The 22,230-nt window shown below is 40.8% G+C and overlaps 2 protein-coding genes and 1 pseudogene across 3 annotated transcripts in view; all 3 read left to right on the forward strand.

Moving 5' to 3' along the window:
- The window catches only part of LOC127525845 (gastrula zinc finger protein XlCGF26.1-like), a 32,363-nt gene extending 17,615 nt beyond the window's left edge, over positions 1 to 14,748 (forward strand). Inside the window, exon 4 of the mRNA XM_051932204.1 lies at positions 14,230 to 14,748. Within this exon, the coding sequence (XP_051788164.1) occupies positions 14,230 to 14,666 (437 nt within the window). The 3' untranslated portion in view covers positions 14,667 to 14,748. The remainder of the gene's footprint in view (positions 1 to 14,229) is intronic.
- Positions 1 to 22,230, forward strand: part of LOC114667157 (zinc finger protein 208-like) — a 193,266-nt pseudogene that overhangs the window by 43,280 nt on the left and 127,756 nt on the right.
- The window catches only part of LOC114665629 (gastrula zinc finger protein XlCGF26.1-like), a 249,425-nt gene that overhangs the window by 8,176 nt on the left and 219,019 nt on the right, over positions 1 to 22,230 (forward strand). For both annotated transcript variants that reach the window (XM_051926215.1, XM_051926212.1), the window contains one exon: positions 15,163 to 15,361. The gene's annotated coding sequence lies outside the window, so the exon portion shown is untranslated. The remainder of the gene's footprint in view (positions 1 to 15,162; positions 15,362 to 22,230) is intronic.

Consider the following 22,230-nt stretch of genomic DNA (forward strand, 5'->3'; position numbering starts at 1 on the left):
ACATAACTTTTTTCAAAAGCTTTTTTTAAGTCATGCCCTCCTCTCATATTCAACCACGCACACGGTCCTCTCACCTCTCATTTGTGTGAATGCTTTTGTCAGGCACATTTCCTGCGCTCTCGGCTTTTATAAATGTTAACGTTTTCCTCACTTTCAGTTCCCAATTAAAGAAGACATATTATGTCCAAATCTTATGGAAGAATTTCATCACGAAGGGTTATCAACAGAAAAAATGACTACTTGAGCAATCCTAGCACCAAGAAACGATGAAGTCAAACAAATTAACGGCAACATCGTTGATCGGTTACACGGCAAATTGGTTAAATGCATATCAGTAGACTGTGCTGAAACAGTTGGTGGTGATGGTGTGGAAGATGAAAACATCAACTTACAATATCATGAAGAATATCTACAACTGTTAACACTGTCTGGTCTTCCACCGCATGAATTACTGTAGAAATAAGGATGTATCCATGAAAGGTAATGTAGTACATCTTCAGGGGATAACATTAGACAACAAAGGAGATCTTGATATGCCATTCGTATTAAAACGTTTACAGTTTCCCATTAGAATAACTTTTGCAAAGACAATTAAATCTAGGAGCCAATCATTCAAAAAAGTCTTTTTGTTTAATAGAGAGAAAGAAACAAAATTCAATCACGGGCAGTTATACGTTGCATTATCACGATTTAAGTCCAAACACGGAATCAAAATTCAATGAGACACTGATGAAAATTTAATTTAAAAAATTGTTTTTACTTTAGTTTTATGGTAAAAGTGTACGTTTTAAAAAGTATTTGCGTGTTAATTTCAAAGCCAAACAGAGCAAAATCGTTTAACGTAAAGAACTAATGCAACATGAAACATAATTTACTTTGAAATTATTATGTTTTACTATGGTTAATTACTCGCTGTAATGTAAAATAGTTCTGCTATATAACAATTCCCACGAAAAAAACAGTTTGTTTAAATTGTACATCCGCATCCCCATACGTGAGCGGCAGAACCGCAAAGAGGCTAGTGTGTAGTGCAGGCTGGGGGTTGGCGTGTGAAGTGAGCAGGCGGCAAAGCCCCCTAGTTTTAGTAATAATTGACAAAATGTCAACATGAAGTGTGTAATGTGTGAAGCCTGATGTCCAAGTATCAAACACTTTCACTAAAGGTACAAGTATAACAAACCAAGTGCGCTTTTATGCGAGAATATAACCAAAGAAAAAGAAATCGAGTTGGGGTACAATGCTGACGTGATCTCTTGGGTGGTGCAGCGGTAAGAACTGCGGACTCATAATCAAGAGGTCGCTGGTTCGATACCAGTCGCCTCCCAGAATTACCGTTTTGAGTAGTGAGCTGCTCTTATTGGTAATATTATACAATAAAAACATAAATTTGATTTGCATCTGCTGCGGTGGGCTGGCGCCCTGCCTGGGGTTTTTTCCTGCCTTGCACTCTGTGCTGGCTTGGATTGGCTCCAGCAGGCCCCCATGAGCCTGTGTTAAGATATAGAGGGTTGGACAATGACTGACTGACAGACTGACTGGTTTGCATGTGTAGCAGCCAGTGTAAATTTATGGCACTTGTAAAAGTTAGCAGGTTTTTTTCTTCAGTTTTATTGTCTCACACATCCACGCTTCCACATCCCATGGTATAACAAACCTCTTTATTTGAAAACAGTGTCAGATCTGGTGTGTGAACGAGACTGGGACTGGGAAAACTGGACGTGGGTGTGAGTGTTGTATGTGACTGGGACTAGCTGTGGATGTGAGTGGTGTTTTGAGACAGTAGAACTGGAAATTCTCATATCTGGATGGATTAAAGCTGACACTCAAACGCTGGTAAATCTGCCTTCTTCGTATCTCACCGTCACTTGATTTTTTTTGTTATTCAGTTTTACTGAGTGTTCCTGCTCACTCTGAATTAGTACTCACCTTCTGGTCCATGATGTCAAAGCTGCACTGACAAACAACAGAGACATAGGTATATATGATATTTGGAATAACTCATTTTATGACCTATATAGTACATTTCGGAAAACATTGTGGCACGGATTCAATATTATTCATATTCATTTGCATAACATCTTGCGGTTGTAATCAGTGACCGCATGTTTTTTTTTTCCCCGATCTTGCCAGTCCCCACATGTTGCTGTTTCTTTTGGACTCCTGGACATGCAGAGGAACGAATAGTACAGAGAGGTCAGTTCAGCACTATATGCAATCATCACATTCAAATGTTAACAGTTCACACACACGCAAGGACTGTCCTTCCTACCTTTACGACATGTGTACCTGTTGCACTGTATGCACTTCTCTCTGTGCTGTGGTTCCTATTACATTAAAGGGGCACCTGACACTGACTGAGATTGCTTTCCTGGGGGAAGCGGCAGTCTTGGAACAGAAGCTTGTCGATGTTGCATCCTCATTTTCTTTTTCCATCGCCTTTTCTTGTAAGAAGCGACGACGAAATTCCTCTGCAAGGTGAGCCATGAACACTCTTCTCAGTGGACTCGTGCATGCCTTGTACAGTACGTGTGCGTTGATTGCTGCCAGGTCAAATGTGTTATAGCACACAGCAACCGGCCACCCGCATGTTCCTGTTCGCACTAAAAAAAGCTCACGCCTTCTGGTGCATGACGTCAATGCAGCACAGAGAAAAAAAGAAAGCGACAAATATATGTGACATTTTGAAGAAATCATTTGATGACCTGAATAGTACCAATCAGAAAACATTGTCGCACTAATGCAAGATTATTTTCATTCACATACCTTCATGTGGTTGTAGTCTGTGACTGTTTGTTTGTTGATAATCTCCACATCATGGTGTATTGTACTGAGAATGCAGACATGCTTCTTCTTTTTGGGCTCATACACCAGCAGCATGGCACTGGCAGATCTAAACACCCGCGTGGAGAGTGGGCAAAATCAAAAAAAAAAAAAAATACGGTGGCATCAGTGCCACAGTGTTTTCCGAAATGTACTATACAGGTCATGAAATGAGTTATTCCAAATGTCATATTTACCTATGTCTCTGTTTTTTTGTCAGTGCAGCTTTGACATCATAGACCATAAAGTGCGTACTTATTTGGCGTGAGCAGGAACACTCAATGAAACTGAATAATGAAAAAGTCAATGAGATACGAAGAAGGCAGATTCACCAGCATTTGTGTGTCAGCTTTTATTCCTCCACATCAGAGAATTTCCAGTTCCATTGCCTCAAAACACCACTCACATCCGCAACTATTCCCAGTCACGTACACCACTCACACCCACATCCAGTTTTCCCAGTCCCAGTCTCTTTCACGCACAAAATCTGACAAGATTTTCATATAAATAGGTTTGTTACACCACGTCTTTATCTGAAAACAGAGTCAGATCGGGGGTTGTGTCCGGTGGGGGTGATGTGGGAGTACCATAAATTTTCTCCTGCTGTTACAGACGCAAATCAAATGTATGTTTTTATTGTATAATAGTAACAATATGAGCAGCTCACTACTTAAAATGTTAATTCTGCGAGGCGACCAGTATTGAACTGATGAGCTCTTGATTACGAGTCTGCAGTTCTCACCGCTGTACCACCCAAGTGGTCACGTCAATATCGTACCCTAACTTGAGTTCTTTTTCTTTGGTTATATTCTTGCATAAAAGCGCACTTGGTTTGTTATACGTGTACCTTTTGTGAAAGTGTTTATTTGATATTTATCTTCGCACATTATACACTTCATGTCTATGTTTTGTCAATTATTACTAAACCTACAGGGCTCCGCCCCCTGCTTGCTTCGCTCGCCAACCCGCGGGTTTGGTTAACCGGATATACACTTTAAAGAGATATATTTCATGGTAATTGTTACATATGCATTATTTTCACTTTTACTGTAAAACTTCAGTTAAAACAATACTTGGAATTATCTTTTCTTCAAGATCACATTGAAATTTGATTCCGTGATTGGAGTTACATCATGACAACGCAACGTATAACTGCCCGCAATTAAATTTTGTTTCTTTCTCTCTAATAAATAAACCAACTTTTTCGAATGTTTGTCCCTGTGATTTGTTAATTGTCATAGCAAAAGCTGTTCTCACAGGAAACTGTAAACGTTTTAATACAAATGGCATAGCAAGATCTCCTTTTGAATCGTGCTGTGCTTTTGGATAAACACAAATATCAGCTCTCTCTTTGATATCTCTGTCTTTCGAAATTATTATCGCTGAGAATTCGTCACATGTTGGTTTATTATATATGCGAGCAAGATCTTTAGTAGTCCAAGAAAAATTTCTTTCTCCATGTTTTTCAGATAAATTTCGTGTGAAGTGTGATATTTTTGGACGTATGGATTTGTATCCATTATTGGCTGTAGAATTTCTAATACTTCTGATCGTTTAAGTCTTTCGATTCTATGGTGCATCACTTCTCCGTGATCAAAAATATAAACCTGACAGAATTGTGGTTTCTTCAAAATTAAACTTGCCGTAGCTTTAATTGTTGCGGGACCACAGATTCTCATAGTGTATGGTCCTGAATCATGTAAATCTATGTTTTGAGCATTGAATGATGCAAACGCGAGTAGATTATTGTAGATTTGGATATTTTGCCTGTAGTATTTGTGGATTTCACTTTTACCAAATAACAAATCTTTTATTTCTCATGGATACGCCTCTTCATTGGGAAGAAACACTACTTTTCCCTGATGGCAACACGAATTAGACGATCTACAAGTCTCTGACTTAAAGTTTAAAGATCTTACAATATCTACATACTTCTGACATATCACCTATGTCCATATATTTGATCTCTTTTCACTGTTCCATTATTTCACTGAGTAATAATTTTCATTTGTTTGCACTAATGTGATCTTTACTATCAGTTTTTTGATACTTTCGAATTTTACAACTTTCATAACCTCTAACCTGCTGTGCATGTGTATCGCACCGACGTTTTTGAACCTCTTTACGACGTTCTACTTTGTCTTCTACTCTTTGTCTTTTATTTCTGACCCCGATTGGACCTGTAAGGTTTTCAATTCCACTTGGTCCAGGCTGATTATTACTTTCCTAAATTTCAGAATTTGCAGATAGATTATTGTTGTTCTTTTTTGCATTCTTTTCTCTCCAACGCTTTTGAGTTTCTCTTTGACGCCCTGCTCTTTCTTCTTCGCTTAGTCATTGATGTGTTATCTAGAATGTATACAATTATTGTCCTGATAAAATTTATAAGAGCTGAGAGCACAGGAAGTGTGTCTGACAAAAGCATTCACACGACTGAGAGGTTAGATGACCGTGGTCTTGTTTGAAAATAGTTGTAAGTAGGGCGTGACTTGAAAGAATCTCCTGTTAAAAGTTTCTGTCTCGTGGGACTTCATTCCAGAAAGTCTCTTCAAAAAGTCACGTTTCATCCCAAGATTTTTTTATTATAATAGAGAGACATGAAAAAAGTTTCTGTGTCCGCAATGTGTTTACATAGATTGTTGTAGACACGGAACATACACGAAATATATGTATTCCAAATGACAATATATTTTTTATCTTGTACAAATTCCAGGCATCTCACTCCCAGATAAAACATCCTTAAGCACTGAGAATCTTCTTTGCGACTTGAGCTGTGGTGATGGTGGGGGGGAGATGAGATAGCAGGCTGTTTGCTGCTTGTGCTGATCAACGCATTTGCAACACAAAAGATGCTGACAGAGAGGTGCAAAGGGATTTAAGGTGGGCCAGGATTACAAGCTTTTTCTTTGGCTTCAGGGATTCAAGTGTTAAGCAGCACAGCATTTGCACAAATGAGCAGAAGCATAGACTGATGCCATTGGAGGATTGATACATTAAATTTAACATTAAAAAGTTATAAGATGCCCATGATGATAATTACAACAGTTCATAAGTTCCAACATATAATCATATATATATAACTGTATTTATTACAGGTGTGATCACAATAGTGCTGCAAGTCTGGTGAGTGTGAACATCAGATCATTCCTCCAGTTCAAGTACATATAGAAGACATCAACAGCATTCCAGTATATCCATTTTAAATAAGAGTAGGGGGGTTTACCCCCTGCTCGCTTCGCTCGCCAACCCCTGTGTTTGGTTTTCCGGATACACACTTTTTAGATTTTTTTTTTCTTTGAATTGTTGCTATTTCATTAGTTTCACTTTTATTTCAGAACATCTCTAAAAACAATATTTGTAATCTTGCGAGTCCCAATATGCTGAATCTTTTTAATGAGGTCAGGACAGGTTTCTCTGTTTGGAATTTCAGCACAGACAAAACGATCTACATCATCAGCAATTAATAATTTTTTTTTTACAAAGTAAAAAAGTAAGTAGAGTTCTGCATTGGACTCCTGTCTGTAAAGTCGTGTTATTTTCCTGTCACAGTTCCAAAAGTACATGGGGTTACCAAGGTGATACCCCAGCTTTTGTCTAGGTTAATGTACAAGGGCTAGACAGAACGTTTTTGACTCCTGGGGTAAATGTAGCTTTTTAAATAAGCAGACAGATAAATATAACAGACACTAGCAAAGTAACCAATAAATGCATGTGCGGTAAACTCCGTTTTTGAAATTCTCAAGATACTTTATTTGTCACATGCATAGTTATACAGGACAACACGCAGTGAAATGCATCCTGATCCGCTTATCAAAAACTGTGCAAAGTCAGAAGAATATTAGTTAGATTAACAAAAAGTCATAGATTGAAAGATAACAGTATAGTAGAACATAATAAATAAGTAAAATTATGTGAATAAAGTAGAATTAAGTGTTAAGGTGCAATAGTGTAGTAATTATTGTGCAAAACCAAAGTTAGACCGGTGCATAGTTAAATGAGGAAGTTTGTTTGTTTGCGCTACTGCGACCTTTACTTTCTTTTTTTATATTTTGTAATTTTCCTACTTTCATATCCTTTAACTTTCTCCACATGTGTATAGCACCATTTTTTTTTTTTGAGCCTTTCTAATTTCACTGGTTTCATAGTCTCTAACCTGCTCTGTATGTGTTTAGCGCCAACGTTTGTAAACATTTTTATGAAGTTCTACTTTGTCATTTTACTCATTGTCTTTTAATTCTGAGCCGTACAGCACAATACATAGAACAGAATAAATCCTCAAAACAGTATAAAAATAAAAATTCTAGAAGTACGGAGTAGAATTTCACATTAGATGATATCACATAATATGATCTGGATTTGTTTTAAGTCCTGGAGACCTCATTCATCAAGCTGCCTCCCCCATTTTGCCATTCCACATCTGAAATAGCGCTAATCCGATGAAAGGACCCCTCATTCCCACGTCCCCATTCATCAGGGATGACTTTACCTTAGGCAGGCAATCTACAATTTAAAGAGATTGTTATTTTCTTGTGAATTGTTATATATGCATTATTTTCACTTTTACTTTAAAAACTTTTGTAAAAACAATACTTGTTTCTTTATTTCCTGCCCAGCGCATAGTTACATCTCTTTCTTCCCAGATGTATAATGCTGCTCGTGTTGTGAAGGGTGTTGCGGCTGAATGTATGCTAAGGATATGCCTTTGGATCATTTGCTGTCTTTTTGCTGCTTGCTAGCTGCCTCTTCTGCCTGTCGCATGTCGTTGTTTTAAGAGCTGGGAACACATGATGCTTGCCTGCCAAAAGCAATCCAACAACTGCTAGCTTAGAGGTCTGTTGACTTGTTCTAAATGATGGCTCACCGCCTGGTCTCGCGTGACGTTGTAAAACCAATACCTGTCTTTTATTACTGGCCCCGGGCGTGTTTGAATTCTTTCTTGCAGGATGTATATAACGCTGCTCGCGTTCGTTTGGGTTAGCTGCTGTCGCACTACCCTTCGATCTTTTTAAAGCCTGTACAGCTGCTGTCCTTTTTGCTATGGCCCTGGGACAATCTCTTAGCACCAGTCTCATGTTTACGGTCCCCGCGAGACGCACCGTGGCAAGTCTCCTTGGTCTTGCGAGTCTTTAAAATGTCTTTCGAGATGATCACGTATCATAGCCTTGCATTTGCTTTCCATTCCAGGATTTCCTTTTATATATAGAGAGAAAGCAGAACATTTCCAGTTCCTAGATCTCCATGATGCAAAAAAAAAAAAAATCTTCACAAATCAGGCATCAGGCAGGAGCCGGCAATCAAAAGGAAGTTCATCCAGTGAACAACAAAAAGATTCAAATCAGTTGTCCCTGAGGCTGCAAACTCACTGAAGGCAAAGTCCATAAAAATAAATCAAAATTCAATCCAAAAAGTAATCAGTTGCATTTATGAAGTATATACACAGTATGGGAAAGTGAAGGAAGTTCAAAATGAATTGCAACGAAAAATGTTGTTGATAGGGAGGAGCAGCAGCAACATGCGTGTGCCTGCATTCCCTCAACTGTTCTGCATAGCGCCCTATTTTACAATTTAAACTCTCTTCAGTAGTGTATTAACTGAAGATGGTCACTTTTTAACTCAATTAATTCCATAAAATTAGAACAACATATCATTTTGAATAATATTTTAAGACTGATGACACAGTGATGAGGCAGTTCTGTAATGTAATTAGGGCTGCAACTAATGATTATTTTAGTAGTCGACTAATCGTTCAATTTTTTTTTCCCCGATTAGTCACGATTATTTCATGCCTGACTATTTTGATGCCTGCGACCTGGTTGCACATCTTGTTCTGGGCTCCAGTACATGTGTTACCTCATCTGCTCACGTCTGTCCACCTGTGAAAGTCACCCTGATGTCTCTGCATTAACACCATTAAAATTAATAATAATCAAATTAAAATAACAACCAGTGACACATATGAATTTGAAAATAATTAGATGTTTTATATTAGTGTGACCATTACAATAAAAAAGGAATACATTAAACAATACAAACTAAAGTGCACATAGTCTTTAAACAAAAAAAGTGCATTTAACTTAACCAAAAATGGCCACCAGTGTGTCTTAAAGTCCAAAAGTTTAAATAAAGCTTCAATACAAATAAAATAAAACAATAATGTACAGTTTATAAAAGATTCAGTTCATATATTCCTGAGTGCAGTGCAGGAACGTGAGCATTTCGACATGCTCTGGTGTGAGGCTGGCTCTCTTCTTTGAGACAATTTTCCCAGCTGCCGAGAAGAGACGCTCAGAGGGAGTAGAGGTAGCAGGAATACACAAGAATGATTTTGCAGACAGAGAAAGATGTTTTAATCATCACACTCTGAAGGAAAAGTGTTGTAGTTTATCACATCATCTATATATATAATTCACTAAGCCGGGAGACAAGTAGCCACCCATGGAAAGCACGCCGGAAGGGGCGTGGATTCACTAAGCCGCCGACAAGTAAGCCGCCCATGGCGCACGCAGAAAGGAGCCACGCCCACCACCTCTAAGACCATTGGATACGACGACAACTCACAGAGCCACGCCCACCAACTCGGATGCGACGACTGGGAAAAAACGCCGTCATTTATGTTCGTTCGGGCTAGAGACCACATGCATCTCTGAGCCACGTTGACTTTCCATTAGTCAACCTCAGTCGAACCTCGGTTCACACAGAGGCAGCGCGAGAGAGAGACAGAGGTACACACACAGGCAGAGCCAGAGAGAGACAGAGGCACACAGGCAGCCCGAGAGAGAGAGCCGCGCACACACACGGGCAGAGCCAGAGAGAGACAGAGGCACACAGACAGGCAGTGAGAGAGAGAGCCGCACACACACACACACAGGCAGCGCCAGAGAGAGACAGAGGCACACAGGCAGCCCGAGAGAGAGCCGCGCACACACAAAGGCAGCGCCAGAGAGAGACAGAGGCACACACACACACAGATAGATAGATACTTTATTAATCCCAAGGGGAAATTCACATTCTCCAGCAGCTGCATACTGATACAATAAACAATAATAAATTAAAGATTGATAATAATGCAGGTAAAAAAAAACAGACAATAACTTTGTATAATGTTAAATGTTAACGTTAACCGCCCCGTGGCAGGACTCCGAGTAGTATTGGAAGTCCGATGTATATAGTTACAGTTGGTGGGTGGGTCTCTGTTAGTTGCTTTTGCGAGCGGGCACATGACCAGGCAGTGTGTATGCTTCGAGAGCGAAGGTGGACGCAACAGAACCATCTAAGAAGAATCATATTTGTCGTGGATGTGAATTGCTGTATGCAGCATGTAAAACAGTTTGCGAGGGGTATTCCATGCAGCGTGTAAAATGCAGTATTGTATGTTGCCCTCTCCAGAGTTACATCTTTTCATTCACCTACAGTCGTATCCTCAAAACCAACCCCATTTGGACAACTGTGTCTTTCAGGAAGTGTTCACCCATCAATACATAATTATGCGGCGTATGCTACGCCGCGGGTTGGCTAGTGTATTATATTATGCCAAAATAAAAAATAACGGACTAAAATATGTAACAAGCTAATTACTGATATGCTGCAAAACACAAGTTACTTAACGTTAGTTAGAGATGGTTTACTATTCATATGAACTCAAATATTATACGAAAAATGAAGAGAAAAAAACTAGGACGGCTCAGCTACTCCTATCCACTCGTTTACTATAGCTCCAAACATGTTAGCAAACATAACTGATGTTATATTCACTTAACCCTTAAACCGCCACAACCGGCTAAAGTTGTTTCTCAGTGCAATTTGGCAGCACGCCGGAGCTGAGTATATTCGGTTATGTATATTCATTGAAACCCGCAAGCAGCTATACTTGCTTCACAGAGCAATTTACCAGTCAGTGCCGTATATTTGTTGAGCAGCCAGCTCATAATCACTGCCAGCCCCGGCAAAACTGCAGCATCACTGTCTCTGGGATTCAGCCGCTGCACTAGACAAGCCTGCAATCATCAGCATTTACCTCTGTGTGTTTGCGTGCAGCCAGTTCAAGTGAAGTTGGCTCTGTGATTTACTGAATTTCATAAATGGCTTCAGTTGCATCTTGAACATATAATAATAGATTGTTGCAGTAGTTTTTTTAATAGTTTTTACAGTTCATTTGCAGTGTGTAAAATTATCAGCATTGCAGTAATTGTGATGCTCTTTCCATGAAAAAAAATACATGTTCCATTAAAATTTCACATTTTCTTTGTAAATTGTGACCTTTACTTAAAAAGTGCAGCTAAAAAGTATTTGGCATCCAGGAGTGCATTAACCCCCAAGGATGTGGCAGTTTAAGGGTTAACTATCATTGTCGAAACCTTGATATACAGTAATCCCTCCTCCATCGCGGGGGTTGCGTTCCAGAGCCATCCGCAAAATAAGAAAATCCGGGAAGTAGAAACCATATGTTTATATGGTTATTTTTATATTGTCATGCTTGGGTCACAGATTTGCGCGGAAACACAGGAGGTTGTAGAGAGACAGGAACATTATTCAAACACTGCAAACAAACATTTGTCTCTTTTTCAAAAGTTTAAACTGTGCTCCATGACAAGACAGAGATGACAGTTCAGTCTCATAATTAAAAGAATACAAACATATCTTCCTGTTTAAAGGAGTTTGCGTCAGGAGCAGTGAATGTCAGAGAGATAAAGAAAAGCAAACAAATCAATACGCTGTTTGGCTTTTAAGTATGCGATGCACCGTGGCACAAAGCTGTTGAAGGCGGCAGCTCACACCCCCTCCGTCAGGAGCAGAGAGAGAGAGAGAGAGAGACAGAGAAAAAAATCAATACATGCCCTTCGTGCTTTTAAGTATGCGAAGCACCGTTCAGCATGTCGTTTCAGGAAGCAGCTGCATAAAAGATAGCAATGTGAAGATAATCTTTCAGCATTTTTAGACGAGCGTCCGTATCGTCTAGGTGTGCGAACAGCCCCCCTGCTCACACCCCCTACGTCAGGATCAGAGAAAGTCAGCGCAAGAGACAGAGAAAAGTAAGCTGGGTAGCTTCTCAGCCATCTGCCAATAGCGTCCCTTGTATGAAATCAACTGGGCAAACCAACTGAGGAAGCATGTACCAGAAATTAAAAGACCCATTGTCCTCAGAAACACGCAAAGCAGCGAAAAATCCGCGATATATATTTAAATATGCTTACATATAAAATCCGCGATGGAGTGAAGTCGCGAAAGGCGAAGCGCGATATAGCGAGGGATTACTGTACACATTATAGTACAAATAGCAACGTTAACACATGACACTAACTTTAATCGCTAAAACTTACCTCTCAAGAGACAGTGGCATCACAGTTCCAGGATGCTTGTGTTTCAGATGCTCATGCATCGCGGTGGTGCTGCCGTGAAAAGAAAGCTCTGCTTTGCATAATCTGCATTCAACTTTTTTTTCTTTTTCGGTGAAGTACTCCCACACTTTAGAAAGTTTCTGTCTCAATTTTTCTTCCATCTCCTTCCCCCCCTCTATGTGACTCGCCATTGCAACCACGTTTATTTTCCTCTACATTCTTCTTCTCCTCAGATGTTCTTTCTTCGTTGGTAGGACTGTGTGCAGTCTTGACAAACAATAACAAACAATACTGCCCCCTGATGTTCATGTAGTGCATTGCAGTTGCAAAAACCAATGTGGTTCTTTGTGACTGGAGCCTCTATTGAAGGTTCTGTTTATGATGTGTAGACAATAAAAAAATCTGTGTCAACAATTTTTTTGTAGTCGACGTCGTTGATTATGTCGACTAATCATTGCAGCCCTAAATGTAATAGCAAAATGTGGATGTTACTCTTGTCAGTTGGGACTCTCACACTTGACCTATTTCGTTTACTTATTTCAACCTGTTGGCTCCAATCATTCTGCTCATATGGTGAGTTATGTAATGCAAAATGGAAAATTAAGAAGTTGGGTTTCTTTTCACATGGAAACTTAAGTTTGATTGCATGGTTTTTCATAATTTCAACCAGAATGTATTTAATCAGTGAGAAAAAAATTAAAATCTTATTTTCATTTTAAATTTTTTACAGGAGACAAACCTAACTGTTGTTCTGAATATGGTAATCAGTTCTATCAGAGAAGTGCTCTTCAGCGCTACAAAAGAATTCACACTAGAGAGAAGCCTTATTGCTGTTTGGAATGTGGCAAAGAGTTTTCAAGAAGAAGCCACCTTCAGACCCACAAAAGAATCCACACTGGAGAGAAGCCATATTGCTGTACAGAGTGTGGAAAACAATTCCGTCTCAGTAGTCACCTTATGATCCACAACAGAATTCACACAGGAGAGAAGCCTTATTGCTGTACAGAGTGTGGCAAACAGTTCCGTGTCAGTAGTCACCTTCTGACCCACAAAAGAATTCACACAGGAGAGAAGCCTTATTGCTGTTCAGAGTGTGGCAAACACTTCAGAGTCAGTAGTCAGCTTGTGAAACACAAAATAATTCACACAGAAGAGAAGTCTTATTGCTGTACAGAGTGTGGCAAACAATTTCGTGGCAGTAGCCACCTTCTGATCCACAAAAGAATTCACACAGGAGAGAAGCCGTACTGCTGTACAGAGTGTGGCAAACAATTCCATTGTAGGAGTCTTCTTCGGAGCCACAAAAGAATTCATACAGGAGAGAAGCCTTATTGCTGTACAGAGTGTGGCAAAGAATTCCGTCACAGGAGTGGTCTTTGGAGACACAAAAGAATTCACACTGGAGACAAGCCTTTTTACTGTTTGGAATGTGGCAAAAAGTTTTCATCAAGAAGCCTTTTTCAAACCCACAAAAGAATTCACACAGGAGAAAAGCCGTATTCCTGTACAGAGTGTGGCAAACAATTTCATGGCAATGATCATCTTCTGGGCCACAAAAGAATTCACACAGGAGACAAGCCACATTGCTGCACAGAGTGTAGCAAAGAATTCCGTAACAGGAGTCAGCTTCTGAGCCACAAAAGAATTCACACAGGAGAGAAGCCATATTGCTGCACAGAGTGTGGCAAACAGTTTCATAACAGGAGTCATCTTCTGAGCCACAAAAAAATACACACTGGAGAGAAGCCATTTTGCTGTTTGGAATGTGGCAAACAATTAGGTTCCAGCAAATCTCTTCAGAGCCACAAAAGAATTCACACGGGAGAGAAGCCGTATTCTTGTACAGAGTGTGGCAAAGAATTCCGTCACAGGAGTGGTCTTCGGAGCCACAAAAGAATTCACACTGGAGAGAAGCCTTTTTGTTGTTTGGAATGTGGCAAAAAGCTTTCATCAAGAAGCCTTCTTCAGATCCACAAAAGAATTCATACAGGCGAGAAGCCATATTCCTGTACAGAGTGTGGCAAACAATTCCGAGGCAGGGATCATCTTCTGAAACACAAAATTATTCACACAGGCGAGAAGTCATATTGCTGCACAGAGTGCGGCAAAGAATTCCGTAACAGGAGTCATCTTCTGAGCCACAAAAGAATTCATACCGGAGAGAAGCCTTTTTGCTGTTTAGAATGTGGCAAACAATTAGGTTCCAGGATATCTCTTGAGAGCCATGAAAGAATTCACACAGGAGAGAAGCCATATTGCTGTACAGAGTGTGGCAAAGAATTCCGTCACAAGAGTGGTCTTCGGAGCCACCAAAGAATTCACACTGGAGAGAAGCCTTTTTGCTGTTTGGAATGTGGCAAACAATTAGGTTCCAGGAGATCTCTTCAGAGCCACAAACGAATTCACACAGGAGAGAAACCATATTGTTGCACAGAGTGTGGCAAACACTTCCGTGACAAGGGTAGTTTTCAGATCCACACTAGAATCCACTCTGGAGAAAACCTGTCCTGATTGGAATGTGGCAAACAAATGTCTGTCACAAGAGGAGTCTTCAGTGCCACACTAGAATTCACACAGGATAGAAGCCATATTATTGTTCAGTTATTTTTACATGGCTTAAACAAATTAACACTGAATGTGGCAAACAATTTCATGAAAAGAGTACTCTTCACAGCACACAAGAATTCACACTTGAGAGATGCTGTATTGTTTTTCAGTCAGTCAGTCAGTCATTTTCCAACCCGTTATATCCTAACACAGGGTCACAGGTGTCTGCTGGAGCCAATCCCAGCCAGCACAGGGAGCAAGGCAGGAACAAATCCCTGGGCAGGGCGCCAGCCCACCGCAGATTGTTTCTCAGAATGTGGCAAATAATTTTGCCACCGCCGTAATCTTCAAAGACTCCAAAATAATTTCCAGTGGTGAGACCTAAAAAACACAAAAGGAAATGGCATGGCTTGAGAAACCAATCTTAGATCAGCTGCTAACTGAAAGACCACAGGTTTAGACGCCATACCAAACTTCTGTCTTAGGCAAAGTACAGCACTGCAGTGGGATATGGCTGACTGTAGAAATGTGTTACAATCAATGCGGAACCCACAGTTGACACCAAAATGGCTCACAACAGGAACAACTCTCTGACTTTTAAAATCAGATCAATGCAAACAACCCAAAACACATCACCTCATAACCTGCCTCTCTGCCATGTTTAAACTCTTTGCAGCAGTGTTTCTTAAAACTGTGGGTCACAACTGAAATTGTTCTGTGGACATGTTTGTGGTGGGTTGCCACGTGACTGTAGTAAAGTTACCCAAAGTTAACGACAAATGACATACAACCGTCTGTTTAGTGTGCAAAAAATGCTTTTAACTCTTCACAGAGAGCTTTCATTTCTATGGCACATTATACAACATGAAATATAAAAATGTCAAGACAAGGTGGGGACATTCAGCACGATGTCAGTGTGCACCATTAAACATTTTTAAAAAGGGGCCGTTCACTGAATTGTTCATCAAGATTTCTCCTGTTCCCCAATATAATACAGAATGTGCGTACATTTGTTTTTTAGAAATAGTCCAGCTACTTTTTTACTGAATTGTAAATGAAATTTACAATTTGCAAACTCCTTTAGAAGTAGTGCAGGTACTTGTTAATGGTGTCACTCTTTTAAAAAATAAAATGCTATTTAGGACAATGTAAATATGCATTAATTGTGGTTTTGTCATTTTATTCCTTATCTGGTGCCACTGATTAAGTGTCCATTCATCCTGTCCTTTCAAAACTCATCAGATCTCCACCCCAAGAATTTCCTTCTCTCAGCTTTACTGAGCATTTACACTGGCAGTGATAGGCCTAAGGAATCTTGTCCATCTTTAGAAGAAAATTCTTTGTTTCATTAACTCTTTTAGGGCTAATTTTTTTTTTGTTTCTTTTCTCCCAGGGCTGAATATTTTTCCAAAAACTAACATTTTTTAAAAAAGAACACAAAGCAATTGTTTAACATATCAAATCAACAAAAAATATTTACTTTTGACAAATGTTACTGTCTTGCATGTTGTATGAGCCTGAATTCTCTATGTGTTGTTTTGATGCCTATTTTTCAATTGTCTGTTGCTGCATTTTCTAACATATATTGTTAGTGTGCACTGTAGAGAGACAAGTCACCCATTTGCCATCGTGCCATGCCACTGCCACCAAGTTTTCTGCTTGCATGAAAACCGTATTGTCACCTCTTTTCATCTTCTGAAACTTTATGAACTTTATGTATGGCATTATAGCCTGGCTCACCCCATGGGATTTGCTTCTGTTTATTACAGAAGTGAATAAAACTTTGCAGCAGCACGTACCTAAGCCACCAGGGGACAAAACACATTTGGACCAATGCTCCCTGAAGTTATATCACCAGTTCTGTCCCATCTCTATTTGTAATGCCACAGCGCGCTTCATCTCGTCTTTCGTTGTGGGTTTCCACTTTGAATAACGAGAATGCGATGCAAACGCAGCCCGCGATTCAAAAAAAATCTCTGCCTACCTGTTTGTCTCGTCTGACAGTAGCTGAAAAGCAGCATCAGGAGAGAGCAGCCTGAAGTACAGCAGCTGGTGATCTGTCGTGTCCAAAAGCAAGCCATGCCGTCTTGTAAACTCCGGTAGCCATATCGGCTCTCAACGGATCAATGTCTGTGTATTTATCCCATGCGAACCTTGCCGTAGATGCATCGGCTGCGCGAAGGCACTCAACTGGCAGCAGATCCGCTCGCGCGGCATCGGCTGGTGTCTGATCAGCTGATGCCTGCTTCTAACTCTCTTGCTCGATCTCCTGATCACTGCCAATAAAGTCCGATTCTGAAAAATCAAGAGACCGACTCCGCGGTAATGCGCAAAACAACGTCTGCCAAGTGTTTTCTTTTCTGCACTTGCTTCGCTGCCTTTTCACATGTCGGTGCCATCTTGCCCTTGTTTACATTTCGCAACTCATGCACACGCAAGGTTTATTTGCCGAGTCAACGAGTCTAGCATTCCTCCAAGCACAGAGGGAATGCCTGTGACGTGACAGTGAGATTTGTCGCCATTAACAGCTGATTGTCGCCCTTTATCCCTGGATGTCGACTTTTGTCGACATTCGCCTTCAACCCTTCCTGTCGACAAAAGTCGACATCCGCCCTAAAAGAGTTAACAACATCTTTACTTTTCATTTTTTTAAATATTCGTGTGAGAAATATGCTTGTAATGAAATGACTTTTAACTGTAGTAGTATTACTATGATGGAGTATATTGCGTATTAGTATTGTGAGGTAGTCCACAGCAGCTTGGTCTTCCATATCCTAGCAAGGCCGCAGGGCTTCTCCTGACAAAAGTGGTGCAATAAGTCGAATGGCACATGGTGAATGGCAGTGCACTCGAAGATCAACAGGTAGGTTTCTGCATCTTCCCTTGAGCACATTATAGTGAACAGTTTGGCTAGATCTTGGCCTCTTCCACAGATGTGCATATCCATGACATTGTGGTGCTCCTCAACTTCAGTCTGCTGGGCTGCAGATGGTTCTGCTGCTCAGCCAGCTGGTGTACGGCTTTTGCTTGGTCAATCGGTTCACTCATTTTTCCAAGAAATCTTGTTAACTACTCCAATGTGGATGGGTGGAAAGATACAAGAGGACTCTCAGGAAGTGTAGAGGTGCCAGTTTCGGTTTTCCCCATTGATAACTGCCAATGAAAAGAGGCACTCCATGACATAAAACACCCAAAACAAAAAAAAGATATAATGACAGCTTTCTTGGCTCCAGGAATTAACAGCTCGGTAGAGTGTGTCTTGACTGGAACTCTCCGTTTTCTATGGAGGTTACTCCAGATTGAGAGCGCTCTCTCTCTCTCTCTCTCTCTGTATATATATATGTATATACAGTGTATATATATATTATATATATATATATATATTGTCACAAGAACGACCATGAGACATCAGGAAGGTTTGGGGCAGCCACCCATTTAATCGATTACGGCTGCAAAATTGATCTAATATGATAGACATGTTCATTCAACCGAGTCCAAAACAGAACTGACTTCTTCAGGCAGTAAGGCGGCTTTTAAAGGCCAGCTAAGGAAGTGATGTCATCAGCCCCGGAACCGGAAGTTACGTCATTGGCTGCCCCAGAGCCAGGCGGGATTTCCCTAGAATGGTCTGCAAAAGATCGAGAGGGAAAATTAGTACACTCCGCCACCCCCTGGCCTGGCATGGAATTACCTGTATTTAAGCCCTTTGGCTGTCTCCTAAACACACGTGTGTGACAATATATATATATCTTGAGATGAGACATTTTCAGAGAGATAATTTCATATCCCACAAGATGAGTCTTTGTGCCAAAAGAAAAAGATTAATTGAAAACCTAGCAGGGGCGGAAATAAAAGACAAACAGTTGAAGAAGAAATGACAAAGAATAGGTGACAAAGTAGAACGTCGTAAAGAATTTGGAAATGTTGGTGCGATACACATGCAGAGCACGTTAGAGATAATGTAAGTATGAAAACTCTAAAGGCTGATAGTAAAGATCGCATTAGCGCAAACAAACGGAAATTATCACTCGGTGAAATAACAGAACAGCGAAAAGAGACTGAATATATGGATATAGGTGATATGACAGAAGTATGTAGATATTGTAAGGCTTTGAAGTTTAAGTCGGAGACTTGTAGATCTTCTGATTCGTGTTACCTTCAGGGAAAAGTAGTGTTACTTTGTGACGATGTAGGTCCACTCAACGCTCCCATCTTCTTTACGGGGAGCCCTGAACCCGACACCATTGGTAATGTCACCAAAATGAGCTGACATATGAGGACACTTCACAAATGAAGCCAGGGGAAATTTCCAAAAAGTGCCAAAGTGCTTTTATTAAAAACAAAAGTGTCCAAAGTGCAGTGCATCAGGTTCAATAAATATTCATAAAAACAAGTGTTCAGTGGAGATAAAAACCATAAATAAATAAATTCGATAAGATCCGAGGTTAAAAATACAGTCTCTCTCATCCCGATCACAGCCCACCTCCCCGGCTCACCCATTACTCCCGCAGCCGGCAGAGACCCAACAGCCACGAGCTCCTTTCGGCCGACCTCCGTCTTGGCCTTCATTAAGGACATCACTGCCAGACCGTCCGAGGTCGGCTCTCCTCCCTTCATCCTTTGCGCTCACACAGTCGCTCCTCAGATCCCTCGGGAGAACACCTGCCTTGCTCACCTTTGCGGGGCCCCAGCTCATGCTGTCTCCTCCTTACAGGTGGCCAGATCCTCCAGCTAGGTCTGCTCTTTCCCGTCCTTTAACCTCCTGTTTTCCATCCATCCATCCATCTTCATTCCCCTCTTTCTGCTGCCGACCCGTATATATATATATATATATATAGCCCTGTCTCCCCGCGCGCCTCTGTGGGTGCAGTGCCTTAATCACACGCCGCAGGAAGCCAATGAAGCAATCGGGAACGATCGCACCCATACGTACAGGCGTGACTCGGTGCAACTACCTCATTAACTCCCCGCGGTCGTGCAATCACGCCCACAGAGAACGACACAGCTATATGGATTTAAAACCCGGCCCGTTTTTTTTGAAGCCGCAGACCCACTATACCACATAATTCCCAATGAAGAGGCGTATCCGCGAGAAATAAAAGATTTGTTATTTGCTGAACGTCAAATCCACTAACACTACAGGCAAAATATCCAAATCTACAATACTCTGTTTGCGTTCGCATCATTCAATGTTCAAAACGTAGATTGACACAATTCAGGACCATACGCTATGAGAATCTGTGGTCCCACAACAGTTAGAGCTACGATAAGTTTAATTTCAAAGGAACCACAATTCAGCCAGGTTTATATTTATGATCATGGAGATGCAACATTGACTCGAAAGAGTTAAACGATCAGACGTATTCGAAATTCTACAGCCAATAATAGATACAAATCCATACATCGAAAAGTATCGCACTTTACACAAAATTTATCTGAAAAACACGGACAAACAAATTTTCCTGGATTTCTATATGAATCCAAAAGATCACAGTCGCATTTATAATAAACCAACTTGTGACGAATTGTCAGCGATAATAGTTTCAAAAGATGGAGATATCAAAGAGAGAGTTGATATTCGTGTTTATCCAAAAGTACAGCACGATTCGTCGCAAGCGGCAGATCTGGGAAATGATGAGCGTGTAGGGGGTTGGCAAGCAGGGTGTTTTCTCTGCACTGAAGGTAAGAATAGAGATGATACGTTTAGCAACTGCACCCCCTTTCACGTCAGGGTGGTGACGTTAACCTTGGTTGCATGATTGACATACAGTCATTGCCGAAATTATCGGTATCCCTGGAATTTTCCCAGAAAATGCACCATTTCTCCCAGAAAATTGTTGTAATTACAAATGTTTTGGTATACACGTTTGTTTCTTTTATGTGCAATGGAACAACACAAAAAAACAGAGAAAAAACCCCAAATCTGACATCATGTCACACAAAACTCAAAAACTGGGCTGGACAAAATTTTTGGCACCCTCAACTTAATATTTGGTTGCACAACCTTTGGAAAAAATAACTGAAATCAAGTGCTTCCTATAACCATCAACAAGCTTGTTACACCTCTCAACTGGAACTTCCGACCACTCATCTTCTAAAAACTGCTTTTGAGATCTCCCAACAGCGCCTTCTCCTAACAGGAATTTTGAGATCCATAAGTTTTCAATCGGATTTAGATCCGGACTCATTGCTGGCCACTTCAGAACTCTTCAGCGCTTTGTCTCCAACCATTCCTGAGTGCTTTTAGAGGTATGTTTGGGGTCATTGGGGTTAATGGGGTCATTGTCCTGCTGGAACACCCGTGACCTCTGACACAGACCCAGCTTTCTGACACTGGGCCCTACATTGCGCCCCAATATCTTTTGGTAGTCTTCAGATTTCATGATGTCTTCCATACAGTCAAGGCCTCCAGTGCCAGAGGCAGCAAAACATCCCCAAAACATCTTAGAACCTCCACCATGTTTGACTGTAAGTACTGTATTCTTTTCTTTGTAGGCCTTATTCCATTTTCTGTAAACAGTAGAATGATGAGCTCTACCTTGGTCTCATCTGTCCACAAGATGTTCGCCCAGGACTTTGGCTTCCTCAAGTACATTTTGGCAAACTCCAGTCTGGCTTTTTTATGTTTCTGTGTCAGCAGTGGGGTCCTCCTGGCTCTCCTGCCATAGCGTTTCATTTCGTTCAGATGTCGACGGATAGTTCGAGCTGACACTGTTGCACCCTGAGTCTGCAGAACAACTTGAATATGTTTTGAAGCTGATTGGGGTTGTTTATCCACCATTCGGACTATCCTTCGTTGCAGTCTTTTATCAATTTTTGTCTTCCGTCCACGTCCAGGGAGATTAGTTACAGTGCCATGTGTTGTGAACTTCTCGATTATGTTGTGCACAGTGGACAAAGGAACATGAAGATCTCTGGAGATGGACTTGTAGCCTTGAGATTGTTGATATTTTTCCACAATTTTTGTTCTCAAGTCCTCAGACAATTCTCTGCTCTTCTTTCTGTTCTCCATGCTTAGTGTGGCACACTCAGGCACACAACAGAAAGGTTGAGTCAACTTTTCTCCATTTTAACTGGCTTCAGGTGTGGTTGCTATATTGCCAGCACCTGTTTCTTGCCACAGGTGAGTTCAAACGAGCATCATGTGCTTGAAATAAAACGATTTACCCACAATTTTGAAAAGGTGCCAATAATTTTGTCTGGCCCATTTTTGGAGTTCTGTGTGAAATGATATCAGATTTGTTTTTGTGTTGTTCCAATGCACATAAAGGAAATAAACGTGTATACCAAAACATTTGTAATTGCAACAATTTTCTGGGAGAAATGGTGCATTTTCTGGGAAAACTCCAGAGGTGCTGATAATTTCGGCCATGACTGTAGCATAGAGGGGTAGGCAGACCTAGCCAGGAGGTCATAGACTCTGGAAAGGGCATCAGTTTTCGTATGACGGGACCTCCTGTTTATGCAGGATGGTGTATTTATAGGAGTGATGGCTCAGAAATCACCAGGGGGCCTCATACATAAACGG

This window comes from Erpetoichthys calabaricus, chromosome 1 (genome assembly GCF_900747795.2).
Source record: "Erpetoichthys calabaricus chromosome 1, fErpCal1.3, whole genome shotgun sequence".
In the NCBI taxonomy this organism is placed as follows: Eukaryota; Metazoa; Chordata; class Cladistia; order Polypteriformes; family Polypteridae; genus Erpetoichthys; species Erpetoichthys calabaricus.